This window comes from Falco naumanni, chromosome 16, assembly GCF_017639655.2.
Source record: "Falco naumanni isolate bFalNau1 chromosome 16, bFalNau1.pat, whole genome shotgun sequence".
NCBI classification, from domain to species: Eukaryota; Metazoa; Chordata; class Aves; order Falconiformes; family Falconidae; genus Falco; species Falco naumanni.
The window spans coordinates 205805-221341 of record NC_054069.1 but is presented as its reverse complement, the minus strand read 5'-3'; the positions used below and the strand labels follow the sequence as shown (position 1 = coordinate 221341).

The 15537-nt window shown below is 48.5% G+C and overlaps 1 protein-coding gene across 1 annotated transcript; it reads left to right on the top strand.

Moving 5' to 3' along the window:
* Window positions 1-445: 445 nt before the first annotated feature.
* HYOU1 (hypoxia up-regulated 1) lies at window positions 446-15504 on the top strand. Its single transcript, XM_040616104.1, has 24 exons — window positions 446-571; window positions 814-907; window positions 2080-2158; window positions 2396-2550; window positions 2652-2728; window positions 3674-3855; window positions 4441-4556; window positions 5325-5508; window positions 5946-6080; window positions 6999-7081; window positions 7181-7313; window positions 7619-7806; window positions 8087-8225; window positions 8325-8385; window positions 9096-9178; window positions 9780-9968; window positions 10130-10329; window positions 10483-10570; window positions 11147-11269; window positions 11599-11732; window positions 12237-12321; window positions 12709-12961; window positions 13847-13930; window positions 14471-15504. Exons 1-24 carry the CDS (start codon window positions 496-498, stop codon window positions 14527-14529), a joined length of 3000 nt encoding a protein of 999 aa, XP_040472038.1. The 5' UTR covers window positions 446-495; the 3' UTR covers window positions 14530-15504.
* The last annotated feature ends 33 nt before the right edge of the window (window positions 15505-15537 follow it).

Below are 15537 nucleotides of genomic sequence, written 5' to 3'. Positions count from 1 at the left end.
CCGCTGATAAGGGGCTGGGGACACTGGGACAGTACTCGGGGCTCCGGGGAGGGCGCGGGGGACCCCGGGGCGGGGGGCTCCGAGGGGCGGGGCACGGTGGCGGCGGGGCACGGTGGCGGCGAGGCACCTCCCAGCCGCCAGGGGGAGATCGCGCGCGGACCAGGCGGGGCTGCACGTGGCTCGGTCGCGGGAGCGGCTGCGCGCACGCGGCACGCCTGACGCCACCGCGCGCACACCTCCCTCCGTCCCGCCTCCCTGTGCCCCGCCCCCGGCCCCTGCTCCACCAACGGCAGCGAAGCTCCGGTCGCGCCAGCTTCCGGCTTCCCCCTGACGTGGCCCAATGGGGGCGCGCGGGGCGCCGGGATTGGCGCGCGGGGGTCCGGCGCTGGCGGCCGCGCCAATGAGCTGCCGCCGCGTCCGGGCCGGGGGTTGCGCGAGCCGCCGGGGCCGCCGCCGCAGCACCTGTCGGCGGGCCGGGGCTGAGCCGGGGTGGGCATGGCGGCGGGCGCGGCGCGGCTGTGCTGCTGGGCGCTGCTCTGCCTGCTCTGCTCCGGCCGCCTGCCCGGCGCAGGTACGTGCGGCGCGGGGCCCGGGCCGCCGGCGGGGGGTGGCAGGGCCTGGGCCGCGGCGCCGGCGGCGTGGGAGGGCGAGCGGGGGGCGCCCCTGGGTGCGGCGGTGCCATGCCGCCGCGCTCCCCTCCGGGCGGCCCGCCCGGGCCCGCTCCCGGCCGCGGCCGCCCGGCGCCGGGGAAGGGTCGGGCTGTGGCGGCGCTGGTGCTCACCGAGGGGCTGTGTTGTTTCGCCCGCGCTGCAGAGCCGGTGGCGGTGATGTCGGTGGACGTGGGCAGCGAGTCGATGAAGATCGCTATCGTGAAGCCCGGCGTGCCAATGGAGATCGTCCTGAACAAGTACGCGCCAGCCCTGCGGCCTTGCTTGCCGCTGGCGTGTCACGGGGCCGCGCTCTGCTTCGCCGGGGTTTGAAACCGGGAGGTGCGGGGCAGCCAGGGTTCAATTAGCGCAGTTAATTGAGTTGTTGTGAGGGGAGCACCTGCCTTCTGGCTCGGGGCTTGCCGAGTTGCTCCCTGCCCCAGCCGAGCAGCTCTCAGTGTGGTGCAGGCAGCGTTTCGGCTTTTCACTTTCCCTTGGGGGCCTTCAAGCACCCGAAAGCCTGCATGACTGAGCACGTGTTGCAGTCCAAATGTGCAAGGATGTAGTATCATGTCCTCGCCTGTCTGGTTAGGAAGGCTGGTTCTCTGCAAGGTTTGTTTTGCTGCAGCTGTTCAGAGCCTGTGCTAGTTCATCAGGTAAATAAACCTTTCCTTTTGTTTGGCTGCTGTTGTTGCAGCCATTCCCCAAGACACTGAGTGAAAACCCTCGCAGCTGGGAGAGGATGTACAGTCAGGAGCATGCTCTTTTTCTGGGAGTCTAGACTGAGAGATAAGGAACAGGTTTTTCACCCAGCTCCTTGAAACTTGGCAGATACTGATAGAGTGAGGGAACTGTCTTGCCTTGCTCGCTGGTGGAGGAAAGCAAAAATACAGCAAATCTCGTCTAAGTACAAAGCAGCATGTTCTAGAAAGCTACTTGTGAGCCTTTCTTCGTGGCAATTTCATTTTGCTGTAGCCTTACGTTAGAGAATTGATAACATGTTACGAGGCATTCAGAAGCGGGTAGTGTGCACTGAGCTTAATGGGCAACATTAAGCCATTTGCTAGTTATCGTAGTGAAGTACTCACTTTGATGTGCTAATGGATTAATTGGAGCAGAAGCAAGTCATCTCTTGTGAAGTTCTCTTTGTGTTACAGGAAAAATAACAAATCTGCCAACCACAGCTTCGACTGTGGATTTGAAAGATTTTTGTCTGTTATTTGCCCATGTCACAAGGAGGGATGAAAGCTCTGAAGGGAGGTGCTGCTGTTGCAGCCCTTCAGATAAGCAGAGGCTGGCCTTCCTCTCCATAGGTGGTATTTGAGCACCTTTCCTTAGTTTTTCTGAAATGGAAACAACACCCTTCCTCACTAGGAACTCTGTATTGAACGTTCAGCTGTTTCAACTGAAAAAGGCATCTGTTTCTACGCAGGGAGTCACGAAGGAAAACACCCGTGGCCATTTCTTTGAAGGAGAATGAGCGTCTCTTTGGTGATAGTGCGCTAGGAATGGTAAGAGTTCTTGTTACTTGTTGCACCGACTGCAGTTCCTGTGTGCAGAACATATGTTCCTACTGCTGTACTGTACTCATCTCCTCGGTGTGTTACTGACTTTCTTACTGGCTCTGTGCATACTGGTTTGGTGCTCTGAACTCCCATAACAAGAGCTGTTCACCACACAGTTCTGGAGAGGTTTGTTTGACAAAGGCAAAGAAACGCAGCTGAGTGACATGCTTTTTCTTTCTACAGTCCATAAGGACCCCCAAGGTGGCATTCAGATACTTTCAGGATCTGCTGGGTAAGCGTATCGATAACCCCCATGTAGCGCTGTACCAGTCCCGATTCCCAGAGCATGAACTGGTGAAGGATGAAAAAAGGCAGACTGTTATCTTCAAGTTGTCCCAGTAAGTGGCTGCTTCTGTGTTCCTTTTGGGTGAGGCTTTGGCTACCAGGCTTCTATAACTGACTGGTTTCTGCAATTTTCTTACCTGTCTGTTTCTCATAGGACAATACAGTACTCTCCAGAGGAGATGCTGGGGATGGTCCTGAACTATTCACGTGGTCTGGCTGAGGAATTTGCAGGTTGGAAGGATTTAGCTGTTTTTTACAGTATCTGCGCGTATGTGATTGTATATTGTAGGATTTGAGTAGAGACTGAAGGGATTTGGAAACCCATGGATTTTCAGAAACAGGATGTTGGGCCTCTTCAGCTGTAGGCTGTAAGCAAGATTTAGCAGCTGTCGAGTTATCATTCGTTTCTAATATGATGGGAGTTTGAGGTCTTAATCCCATTCTTGGGGGCAGGTATCCCAGATCCCACCCAACCTTGCAGTGAAGGAGCCTTACTGGTGATCTCTGGAGAAAGAGTAAAGTGTTTTCTTGCTCACACGTGTGACTAGAGCAGAGGCGTGTTGGTATGTAACTGCAGGGGAAGATGGAAGCGGCTCTTTTGAAGTCTGTGTTGTAACTGTTGCTACTGGAGCCCAACTACAACTAAAGAGCAAAAACTGTCCTATGTTGTGAACCTAGCTAATGGATAAGGGGCTGTTGTGTTTTTCATGCTGTATTGCTAATGAAATGCAGCAGTAATGAAAATTGGGGCGAATATCGTTGACATGTTTGACTTGCATTGTTAGTTAGGAGGCTGTGTGTTGTTTGGTTAGTAATACTAAAGCTAATCCAAAGACTTTTTACTCTGGAGAGCAGATGTAATCCAGTGATAAGGGAAGACTCTATGAAGGTAAAATTTGTTGAAATTTAAGGCATCCCAGAGCATTTGAGTGTAGCCTAACATGTGAAAGGGATGTCAGTAGACATGTGGCTTTGCAAGAATCTGCAAAGTCTGCTTGGTTTCAAGAGGACACAGAGATGTTCATCCCTGTTGACCCTGGTTGCTGATGCTGCTTCAGGATTGCATTCTGTACGAGTCTTTACCTTGGATTCTCTGGCTTTGCTGCCGTCACCCTGTTATGAGTCTTTGCATGTGGTTACACCAATGGGAAAACAAGTTGCCTGCAACTCTTTCAGAGCAGCCCATTAAGGATGCGGTGATCACAGTTCCTGCATACTTCAACCAGGCGGAGAGGAGAGCCGTTCTGCATGCTGCTCGCATTGCTGACTTGAAGGTGCTGCAGCTGATCAACGACAACACTGCTGTAGCATTGAACTATGGTGTTTTTAGGAGGAAAGACATCAATGCCACTGCGCAGGTAGGTGCAGCTGGAAGGTATGGAGAGTCCCGTGCAAGTGCCTGCATGTGGGGGAGAAAGTGCTGCAGACAAAATCAAAAGGGCATAACTTAAAGTGGACTCTGCTAGTCAATCAGTCTCCTCTGTTTTTGTGTGTTCGTCAACGAGACAAAGAGATGAAACCCTATGTGAACATGTGGTGAAGCCTGAAAGCTGGAGTAATGGCAGGTGGCTGGGAGTTCCCCTTTTGTAAACCTGTGTCTGTTCCTTGCTCATCAACCAGGAGGGAGTAACAGTGATTTTCTAAGGTGTTGGAAGACTGGCTTGAAATACTTGATTTTCCTGAGGTTGAAGAAAGTTTTAAAGAGCAAAGCATTGGTTTTCAATCTGTGAAACAGATGAGAAAAGTTTTCTTGTCCGCTTGTGTCAAGCGTGACCCTGAACCTCTCCTGTGTTGGTCAAAGTACAAGTCCTGTCATTATCGTGTAAAGTCAGTTTGAGTGGATAGTCTTGGCCTGTGTCAAGCTCGGAAAGCTATGAGTTCTTTCCTTATTCATGGGGGATATCCACGTGTTTCTGCTTCACCGTCCCAGCTTCTCTTTTCAGAATATCATGTTTTACGACATGGGAGCAGGAAGCACCGTTTGTACTATTGTTACGTATCAGACAGTGAAAACTAAGGACTCGGGAACCCAGCCTCAATTGCAGATCCAGGGCATTGGGTAAGAATACAACACGAGTTGCACAAAACCCACAGGTCTCAGGAAATAAACCATTTGTTTCACAGTCTCTTCTAAATGTAGAATTTTGCAGTGAGGCTTCAGCACAGTAATTTGGATGGCAGAGTGGGAAACGTTTGGAGCAAGAAGGCTCCAGTTGCTAATAATTCTGGTGTCATTGTCTTGTGCAGAAGGCAACTGAGAACTTGCAAGAGCCCAGGAGGGAACCAGTGTACTTGGTTTGCTTACAGGCTTGCTCTTTTTTATAGCCTCAAGCCATTTAAGCGTAATTCCATTTCACATAACCTTACAGAAGTAGAGTGTCAGTTTGAAAAAGTGGAATACCCTTCTAGAGAGGAGTGAAAATGCAGTGCACTTAATGTGTTGCCAAATAAGGAGGGGATTGCTGTGAATAGCCAGCTCAGCAATTTTAAGCCCAAAGCCTTTATACTGCTGTTTCCGAGAAAATACCTGGCACCTGAGGCAGTTATCCTTTGGCTCTTTGACATCCTTGGCAATAAGGCCTTTACCATAAATACAGTGAAGTTTCCTGCTCAAAGGCTGTTGTGGTGGTGAATCTTTCTTTTCTTTGTTTCATTATGATGTGTTATTTTGGAACAACCGTTGTTCTTTCACAGTCAATCACAGCTGATAGTACTGTAGTTACTTTTGACCATTTGCTGCTCTGCATATTTGTGAAATAATACATGAAGTTTGTTTCTCTTTCGGCTCCATTTAAGTTGTTACATCTCTGTTCATTCTTTTGCTCAGGTTTGACCGTACTCTTGGAGGTTTAGTGATGGAGCTTCGTCTCCGGGACTATTTAGCAAAACTCTTCAACGATCAGCACCCTTCAAAAGATGTCCGAAAGAATCCCCGGGCCATGGCCAAACTACTGAAGGAGGCCAACCGCCTGAAAACTGTCCTGAGCGCGAATGCTGACCACATGGCACAGGTCTGACTGCCTGTCTCGGGGTTTCTGCTTTTTTAGGGCTGAGGGCAGGGTGAGTTAAGGACAGGTGCATGGAAATGCTGTCCCCCTGGCAACATCAGTGTGCTGAAGAGCATTACTGTCATGTTCCAGGGGTGGTGGTGGCACTGGTGGTCCTTCTCAACTTGTGCCCACTTGGTAGCTCTGGTGATTGAGTGGATTGGAGAAGAGTTATTCATGTGAAGTTTGTAAATAAACTTTCACTGAGAGAAGCTGTCTATATCCATGTTCCATTCCCTTGTCACCTTAGCAATGGCACGGTTCAGATGAGTATGTTCAGGGTCTTAGGTGTGTGAGGAAAGCTGAAAGTTTTTGCACGCTGGCAAGTCAGGGAAAATTTTGCTTGGAGAATGCTCACTCCACCAGTAATTTCATTCTGGCTGGTCTCTTCTTCTGAACAGATTGAGGGGCTACTGGATGACATTGACTTCAAGGCCAAAGTCTCAAGGCAAGAATTTGAGGATTTGTGCTCTGACTTATTCCAGCGCGTCCCAGGACCTGTGCAGCAGGCTCTGAGCAGTGCAGAGATGAACCTGGTATGTTTAAGAAAATACATAAACAATTCTGAAGTTTTCATGTATGGAGCTGCTGTCATATCATGATCAAGGCAGCGGTGATTGTGTTATCAACACTGCTGAGAGATACAGATACCCACTGTTGTAATAGAGTGGTGCTGGTGCCGCAGGGAAGTTACCGGCTGCAGTGTCAACAGAAGTCTGTCATGACCCCCTCCACTATCTACCAGAAATGAAGGACTTGGAGGAGAGGTTGCTTTCTCTTAAAAAACTTTACTCCTGTGCTAGAGGTTTGGAATGCTGGTGGTCTCTTTTTTCCCACCCCCCCGCCCCGCTGCTGGTTGTGGTCTCACTCCTGAAGTTTTAACTCAGAGAGCCTGGAAATAGAATTACTGCTACTCAGGCCTCTCCTTTGAGCACTCCCTTTAGAAGGCCACTTGTGGACTGCAGTTGGACCACATGCAATGTGGTCCTTTGGAGAGGCCCGCTCGTGGTTAAATGCTCACTTTCCAGGGTGCCAGGATGCTCTTGGGCATCTTCTAGCTCTGGTATTCAACGCAGGACACTGTGTCACCTCTTAAGTCTGGGTTTCTGTCTGTTCTGATCCAGATTGCTGTCTTGAGTCGCTGGCAGCTCTGGCATTAAACTATGGTCTGTCTCATTTTGGATCAAGTCCCACGTTTTGGGTGACTTGAAGCAGTGGTCATATTGTCCCTGTCTGACTGACCTGACTCCAGGTTCCTTATGTTGGCATGGCTTGCGTCAGCCTGTCTTGAGACCTGTCGGGCACTGGCCTGCACAGGGATGGCAGGACGTAGCGTGGGTATTCTCAGAGCACCACATGAGTGCGTGGTAACTGGGGAAGGAGCGTAAGGAAGCCCTGAACTTGGCTTTCCAAAATTGCTTTCTCAAGACAAGGTGACTGTTTCCAATCCCTAGGATGGAATTGACCAGGTGATTCTAGTTGGTGGTGCCACACGAGTCCCCAAAGTGCAGGAGGTTTTGCTGAAAGCTGTGGGCAAGTGAGTATGTGAGGCCCCCTTCTAGTCTGTCTCCTACTGACAAGTTGCTGTTGATGGCAGAGGCTGCAAAGCTGATGTCTGTTGCTTTTCACTTTGTAGAGAAGAGCTGGGCAAGAATATCAATGCTGATGAGGCTGCTGCTATGGGTGCAGTCTACCAGGCAGCTGCTCTGAGCAAAGCCTTTAAGGTGAAGCCTTTTGTCATTCGGGATGCTGCTGTGTTTCCTATCCAGGTAACCCTTGGCTTGCTTTCCCTTGTCCAGGGTATGAGTAAATGGGGCTGTGCTGGGAGAAGCCTTCAAGTAAGGAGACTATGGAGATCTTTCTGCCAATCTAATAAAGGAAGCAGAAGAAAATCTTCCATGTTGTAGAAGTGGTACATCCAAGAAGCTGGGCATATAGAAACACCTATTGAAATACTTGCCTGTCCCCCAACTTCTGCATGAGGCAGAGCAGCCAAATGCTGCGGAAGCCTCTGACATAAGATGCTGCAGAGGAAGTTTGCAGTTGCTGAGTCATGCTTTTGTTTGTGGTGCAGGTGGAGTTTACTCGTGAAGTTGAGGAAGATGATAAATCCAGGAGTTTAAAGCATAACAAAAGGATTTTGTTCCAGCGCATGGCACCCTATCCACAGCGCAAAGTTATCACTTTCAACCGCTACACAGATGACTTTGAGTTCTATGTCAACTATGGAGATCTGTCCTTCCTGACCCAGGATGACATGCAGTGAGTTGAGCCCAGCATCAGAGCAGACAGCTCTCTGGCAGTGCAGTATGTGTGACTGGGAATTCTATTGTCAGGCAAGCCTACATGTCTGACTGGGCACCAGTGTGTATTTGCAGATCAGTCCTCCAAGTTTTGTGCACTTTAGCAAACCGAAATGTGTCAGTTCCTTGCTTTGTGCAGTGGCCCATCGCTGTGAAGGTGACTGTGAGAAGTGGTTAGCTGTTCTGCAGCACTGTTATCCTAAGGTGTGTTTTTTCTGCTTTTGTCTCTGTGTTGTCAGGATTTTTGGTTCTCTCAATCTCACTACTGTGAGGCTAAAGGGAGTTGGGGACAGTTTCAAGAAGCACTCAGATTATGAATCCAGAGGCATCAAAGCTCACTTCAATATGGACGAGAGTGGAGTGCTAAGTCTTGACCGGGTAAACACCACCCCGTTGTGATGTTTGTGTTTTCCAGTTCTGTCCCTCTCTGCTATTGATGGTCCCTGCTTGAAATAATTCTGTGCTCCTCCTTCAAAGGTGGAATCTGTGTTTGAGACCTTGGTGGAAGACAAGCTGGAGGAGGAGTCAACACTGACAAGTAAATGCTGAACTTTAACATTTGCTCTGACTGTTGTGTTGTACCTGTAGTGGCTGAGATAACTTCCACGCCCCAAAACCAGGGAAACTGTATGCTTGCAGTTAAGGGGTTAGCCATTGTCTCAGATTGTGTGTACAGCTTCAAAATACCTTAAAGCCCTTTGCAAGTGGCTGCTGGTGCTGCCAGGAGGCTCTGAAATGTCGTATGCTTCTCAGGTGACTGTGGCATGCATTGCATCTTGAAAAATAGAAGTTGTATTCTCTTTGTTCAGCCACAGCTGCCAATTTAAGGAGATTTGTCCTGAAGGCAAATCCCACATCCACAGCCCCATAGCACCCTCCCTTCTTGTTGTCAGGGATGCGATGGCCTGATCTGTGCTTTGAGTTGCTCCAGTTTTGGAGCACAGACTTCCCTACAGGGCGGAGCTGGAAATCTGCATCTTGGGAGGTGGCTAACGCAGCCACAGGTTGAAGCTTGAAGCTTTTTAATTGAAGTTACAAATTTCAGGTCATGGTCCAGCAGGGGCAGAGGCTCCACTTGTCTGTGCATGCAAAAACACAAAGTGAGGTCAGGGACAGATGAGTTTCTGGAGTGTACGCTGCCAAGGGAGGACCTTGGTGATAATTATGCTTGTGAGGGGGAGACCTGAAGATGACTTTCCTCCTCCTATGGATACATAATATTATGTATTTTTTGTCTCCTATCGACAGAACTTGGAAACACCATCTCAAGCCTGTTTGGGGGTGGTGGCCCTACACCAGAGACTGGAGAGAACCTGACAGATTCGGTTCAGGTGAGCCCCTGGGGTGATTGCTAGTGGGAGGGAGCCTCTGGGTCTTGCTGTGGCTGGTAAACAGGCAAGAGTTCCTGTAAGCAGAACTAAAGGTGTCTGGCAGCATGTCAGGATTTTAAATATTTTCAGAAAGTGCTATGTTCCTCTTGAGTTTCATGTGGCATGCGTCTAAAGAAACTTGTGATCTTTTGCTGGCACAATGTTACAGGACTTGTTTTCAGGGAAGTCTCTTGTTTCTAAATTCTCCTGGTGCTCTGTGGCTAGGCTTCTGCCTGTGTGGTGTCTGTGCAGGTGTCTGGTGGGCTCCTTGCTTTCTTCCGGGTCATATAGGTCCAGCTGCTGTTGTGCTGGCAGTAGTGATTAGGTTTCCTTCTGTTGAGATGAAAGCTCCTTGTCACAGAATTGTGTCTTGCACTGAAGTGACTCTTAATTAATATTCTAGCTCAGCACAGTCCCTTGCTAATGGCTGCAGTCACTCTGAGTGCTGTTTTTCATACATAAGCTTTTTTCAGAGAATTATCTGTACTGTGAAACATTTGCATGGAATTTCTACATTAAAAACCGTGTTTTGGTTTCCCCTTTACTTGGCTGTGATGACCAGGAAGAAGAAGAGAGCCTAGCAGAAACAGGTAAAGAAGAGCAAGGAGAGAGACAAGACCAGAAAAGCAGTGCAGAAGATGCTGGTGAAGAACAGGGAGAAGGGAAACAGCAGTCTCCAGGTCAGGCAGAAACTGCCCCTCCGAAAGCAGAGTCAGGGAAGGAGGAAGAAGGCGAGAAATTAGAGTCTCAGGTGAGCATCAGGTTGAAGGACTGGGACTGTGATTTCGGTGTCCGAGAAGTGGAATTTCCTCAGTGGAATTCTACTTTCCCTGTTAGTGCCCTGCCTTGGAAAAAAGTTGCAAAATCTGCCTATCTGTTCCCTTGCCTGAGAATGTACCTTATCTGTCACAGGATCCCAAAGAAAATAGAGAAACTGTGAAAGAGGAAGAACCATCCAGAAGTTCCAGTGACAGCACAGTTACCAAAACGGTCGAAGAGAAGAAGATCAAAGCACCCAAAAAGCAGAAGCTTGTCCACGAGATCACCATGGAACTGGATGTAAACGATGTGCCTGACCTGCTGGAGGATGAACTGAAGAGCTCAATGAAAAAGTATGTTTGAAGTGGCTCTAGATAAAGGAAATGAATTGCTTTAGAATGGTGATAGCTCATGTAGCACTGCTGTCTTCAGGAGCTGATGTATATGATGTGGTGCTCATCTAAAGGTACTTGCTACCTTTGATTTCTGTTCTCTTTGTCTGTTAGACTCCAAGACTTGACAATCAGAGATTTAGAGAAACAGGAAAGAGAAAAATCGGCCAATAGCTTAGAGTCCTTCATCTTTGAGACCCAGGTAAGAGAGGGATATCAAGAAATGGGAGTTCCTGGAGAGCAGGTAGAAGTGTCTTATGCAGCTTGGCTGATCTGAGTGCAGGGAAGTTGTCTGAGCTGGGGGAAGCTGATTTGAAGAGCCTATGTGGACTTTTGAGGCTTCCTTGATAGAAAACAAACACTTCCTTCAGCATGTCTAACATTTCAGACTCGGGGTTTCCAGTATCCCTTATGTGCACTTACCTGTGTGTTTTGGAAGAGTTGCACTCTGGCTGCAAAGCAGCTACAGCTGCTCAAGAACTGTTGTGCAGAAGAGGCAACTAATGCTAAGTGCATGTGAAATTATGGTTGTTGCAGCTTCACCATCACATACCTGGTGTGCGCGTGTGCCTGTATACCTGGTGCATTACCATCCTGCTCATGGTAATGCTAGGAGCAGGAGACCATATTTGGGAGCATTGAATGAGATTCTTCTGGCCAGTGCAGGCAGTGTCTCAGGAGTTCACAGTCCAGCCCAGTTGCAAGTGGGTGACCCGGTCATTTTATGCTTCCGTGGTCAGTGGTATTTGACAGGGGTGCTTGCTTTGCTCTTTTTCAGGACAAGCTTTACCAAGAGGAATACCAGTTTGTCTCAACAGAGGAGCAGAGAGAAGAAATTTCCAGGAAGCTTAATGAGGCTTCCAGTTGGATGGAGGAGGAGGGCTATGCAGCCACAACTAAGGTACCGCTGCCTGTAGTCGGGGTGCCAGTCCACTATCGCTGACGTGGGAACGACCACCTAGGCTGAAAGAGTATTGATTCATCTTGATGCTTTGTCACCTGGTTCTTGAAACATTCGTGCTTCCTCAGTTCATTATGTACAGAGCAAAAGACAAAGTTCTTCTAGCCATGGGTGTATCTTCAACAGCTTCAGCAGTAACCTGTTGATTCCACATAAAGCTTAGTCGCATGGCTGTATTTGATGGAGAGAGTGACAAAACCTGCAGTTTTAACTTCTGAGGTTTACAGCATTAGACAGTGGGCAAATTCCCCTCTTTTCCCCATTTGCAGGAGCTGAAAGACAAGCTTTCAGAGCTGAAAAAGCTTTGTAGGAACCTCTTCTTTCGTGTGGAGGAAAGGAGAAAGTGGCCAGAACGCCTGGCTGCCCTGGAAAGTCTGCTCAACCACTCAACCATCTTTCTCAAGTAAGAGCAAGCTGTTGGTAAGGAGAGTCATGCAGCTGATAGTGTAAGAGATGCCAACAGAACATGTCCAGATTGAATGTGACCTGAAAGTCACTAGCACTTCTAGAGAGATGACCAAAACCCTGCTTATTAGTGCTCAGTTCTGCAGAACCCATTAACAGAAGCGTGCAAGCTCTGTGTCATCTGTGGGGGGCAGGAAGTGTCCAACACTGTACACATCATTTGCAGGCAGATGTTTTCGCTCTTGATCCTACGGCCTCAGCTTTTTCTGTCTTTCTTGTTTTTCTTATCTCGTGATAGCTGCATTTGCTGGCTCCATATCCCATTCTTAGCATTCAGAGATTGATTTAGGACTCCAGTTTCCTGTAGATGCAAGAGACATAAATGTAAAATGTACTGATTGGTTGGTATGTGCAGAGGCTAGTTATGCTTACTGGAGCTGTAAACACTGAGTTGCTGAGGTACGATCTGTTTGGTTTAACAGAAATAAACATTATCTTTAAGGGGGGCCCGAATGATTCCAGAGTCTGACCAGATATTCACAGAAGTGGAACTGACTATGCTGGAAAAAGCCATCAATGAAACAACGGTAATAAAGGATCAAATGATTCTGAGGGAGGGCGGGGGTGGGAGTTCGGGTTGTGTTTCCTGTCATATACACTTTCATTCAGGGTCATGAAACAGAGTGTGCCTGTCTTGTTTCCATGCCACTGGCAAACCTTTTGTGTGTCTTGGTGTTTTCTAATTCCCAGCTTGACCCCAGACTGCTTTGGGGTGATAATGGTTCTTGTCGCATGTGGAGAGCTGTCTCAGGAGTGGTGGTGTAGCCCAATAATCTGGCTGCACGCAGTTTTTAAAAGCAGCCTCTGGGTTTTAAGGGTTCTGTTATGTTTTTTGAGGGATACTACAGTGATATTACAGTGATTCCTGGAACCTGAAAGCATTCAAAAAGCACCTCTTCCCTCCCATCCCCCAGATCTGGAAGAACGAGACGCTGGCTGAGCAGAACAAGCTCTCCCCTACTGAGAAGCCCATCCTGCTGTCCAAAGATATAGAGCTTAAGATAGCAACCCTGGACAGGGAAGTCCAGTATCTTCTGAATAAGGCCAAGTTTGCAAAGCCCAAACCCAAAAAGGAGAAGAACACCACAAAAACAGATTTGGGCAAGAATGCTACAGCAGCCTCTGAGACTGAGAACACTATCCCTCCCACGGAGGGGAAACAAGAAGGTAAGGAGTGGGTGGGGAGTGTGTACATAACTCCTAGTATATAATTACCACGTGTAGCACACTCTTACCTCTCTGTCTTGAGAGGGAGCTAAATAAGTGAAGACAACAGTTAACTGTAGGGTTAAATGATCCTCCTCTTAATTTTCAGAGACAGCTGGGAAAATCTCAGCATGGCCTGTCCTTTTCCCACCACTGTTTGTTTGGGTTTTTTTTTTTCTGTGAAGGAACAGAAAGTGTTTATAAACTTCCCAGGGTGGTTAGTCAGTATTTGGCTGGCTGGCTGATTGCCTTATAAGAAAGATAAGCCATCAATTGCCTTCTGGGTGTCCAGAGCTGACTATTCAAGGCCATGTCCTAGTTATCAAGGAATAGTATGAGCTGTGGATGAGAAAGGTTTGGACCCCAGGAAAAAAAAACCAACAAGCGACTCTTGGGACACTGTCATGGTTTAACACCAGCTGGCGACTAAGTACCAGAAAGCTTGTAGTTTTCTGAACTTTTTAAGATCCTTAGGTTCTGAGTGGCCTGGTCCTTTTAAATCTGGATTGCTGTTTGTCAGCAGAGTTCCCAGTGGTTCCTCTGGCCTGAGTTAAGAGGTGCCGCTTAGTCACAGCTCCAAAGGTGACTGTAAGCAACCAGGGAATCTCCAGGGCTTCTAGGAACGTAAGCCTGGTAGGCAGAGGCAGTGAGAAGTAAGGAGCAGTTCTATGATGCTTCTCTGAGTGTTGTAGAGAGATCCACTGTGAGAGTGGATTATTACAGTCCTGCTCAGACACCACAGCTGCTGGCTTGTTTGCAAACCTCTCCACTAGGCACCTAATCTCCCTGCACCTAATCTCCTGTGTATTCTCCCTGAACATCTCTTTCTTTCTGCTTTAAACATAGACAAACCTGAGGATATTGGTCCAGCTAAGGAATCTCCTACAGCTGAGAAAGTGGCAATAGATGATAAGCGTGGATCAGACTCTGGTGGGTAAATGTTTGGCTCGTGCTCTGGAACCTGGTAGCTAGAAGTGCAAGCTGTCTGCATGCTCCTTAGCTGTAGGAGGCAGTAAGGCGGTGGAACCCCTGATTTTGGGATCAGTTCTTAATTCTGCAAAGAGGAAGACAAAAGTTTGGGTTCCTCGCTGTTCCTACATTTTCCTTGTTCGGTGTGAAGGTCTAATGTACCACTGCCTCCTGCCTCAGCAGCTGCTTTATGCCTGTTGCTGCAGTTTATAGCCAGTCCTGTAGCTGGAAGCCCGTCTCTGTTAACGAGCTGATGTGCAGGTGTGTGTGTGTTTTATTCTGCTGCTCCTGTGGTGAGGACAGCGGTGTCTGGCGCGCAGAGGGCAGCAATGCCTTCAGCTCTTTGGAGCTGAGCGTCTGTGCCCAAAGCCTTCCTCCGACCACTGTGCAATAGACTGAGAGCTTGCTGGAACGCTTAATGAAATGTCAGGGACTTTCAGCGCTGCTTTGTGTGCTGTAAAACCTGTTACAGAGTGTAACTGTGTTTACTTCATTACATAGGGTCCAAAAAAGATAAGACAGAAGCTGAAGGAGAAAGCAGGAAGAACGATGAGTTATAACATCCCTGAATTCCTACTGGCATCAACATTTATTTATTTCATGATTACTTTCTTGTTTTTATCATGGACCTGGTTAGTCATGATGTAAATGGAACACAACAAGCAGTCTGACAACAAAATGGGATAGAGGTGTAGTTTTTTTTTTTTTCTTTCTGGGGATTTTGCCGCTACTAACTTAGTGATTTTTTTTTTTTCTTATGTGTTTAAGGCTGGCAATGTACCCACCGAGAATTGTCTGTTTCAGTACAGAAGTCACCAAAGTGACTTTTCTGTGGAGAGAAAGCAGTAAAGAAACATCTTAAGCTTTAGGAAGTAACTTGGAACGTAAACTCTGCCATGCCTCCTCTGCTAGAGAGAAAGGGGGTTAGTGCAGAAGCATACATAGTTGAGATGGTGTTATCTGTGTGTGTATGGAGCCCTAGCTTAAAGAAATTGTGTGATTTTGGCTGATAGGAGGTGTGTTCTCGTTTGCGTTCCTGGGAAGGTGGAATGGAATTGGGGAGGCAGCTGCTCCGTCCTTTGAGATAACACGAATGTGTCTGTTTTCTATAGACTGTTGTTAAAACCGTCTCTATCTGTGCTCTGTAGCAGAGTCTGAAAACCCCAAACTGAGAGCTGACAAAAAGGTTCTGTATAGTTTACGATAAGAAAAAAAAAAAAAAAAAATGCAGAAACGGCAACACCAACTGCTGAGGAGGAGGGTGAAAGTGGAAACGACTTGGTGCAGCTGGTACTTGGGCCAGCAGCCGGTAACGGGGCGCAGGGGTGGTGCAGGGTGAGGACACCCCAAACCTGGCAGAGTTGATTGCGACCCTCCTCCTCCCTCGGCCCCTGGCGTGCTCGGACCGGCTCCGCTGCAGCCCTCTGCGTCCTTGGCCGTGGCGGGGCCGGGGTCGTGCAGACACCTGTGAGTGTGCACCTGGCGCTGTGCTCCATCCTGGCCCCTTCACCCCAAAATAAAAACCTCCGTTCTGACGCTGCTTCGAGGCGGCCGCCTTTGTTCTGGGG

Excerpts from the sequence above, each read along its gene's own strand:
- HYOU1 (XM_040616104.1), top strand. The coding sequence starts at position 496 with ATGGCGGCGGGCGCGGCGCGGCTGTGCTGCTGGGCGCTGCTCTGCCTG. Across the intron at positions 4,557-5,324 it reads TTGCAGATCCAGGGCATTGG|GTTTGACCGTACTCTTGGAG; the intron begins GTAAGAATACAA and ends TCTTTTGCTCAG. Across the intron at positions 10,571-11,146 it reads CCTTCATCTTTGAGACCCAG|GACAAGCTTTACCAAGAGGA; the intron begins GTAAGAGAGGGA and ends GCTCTTTTTCAG.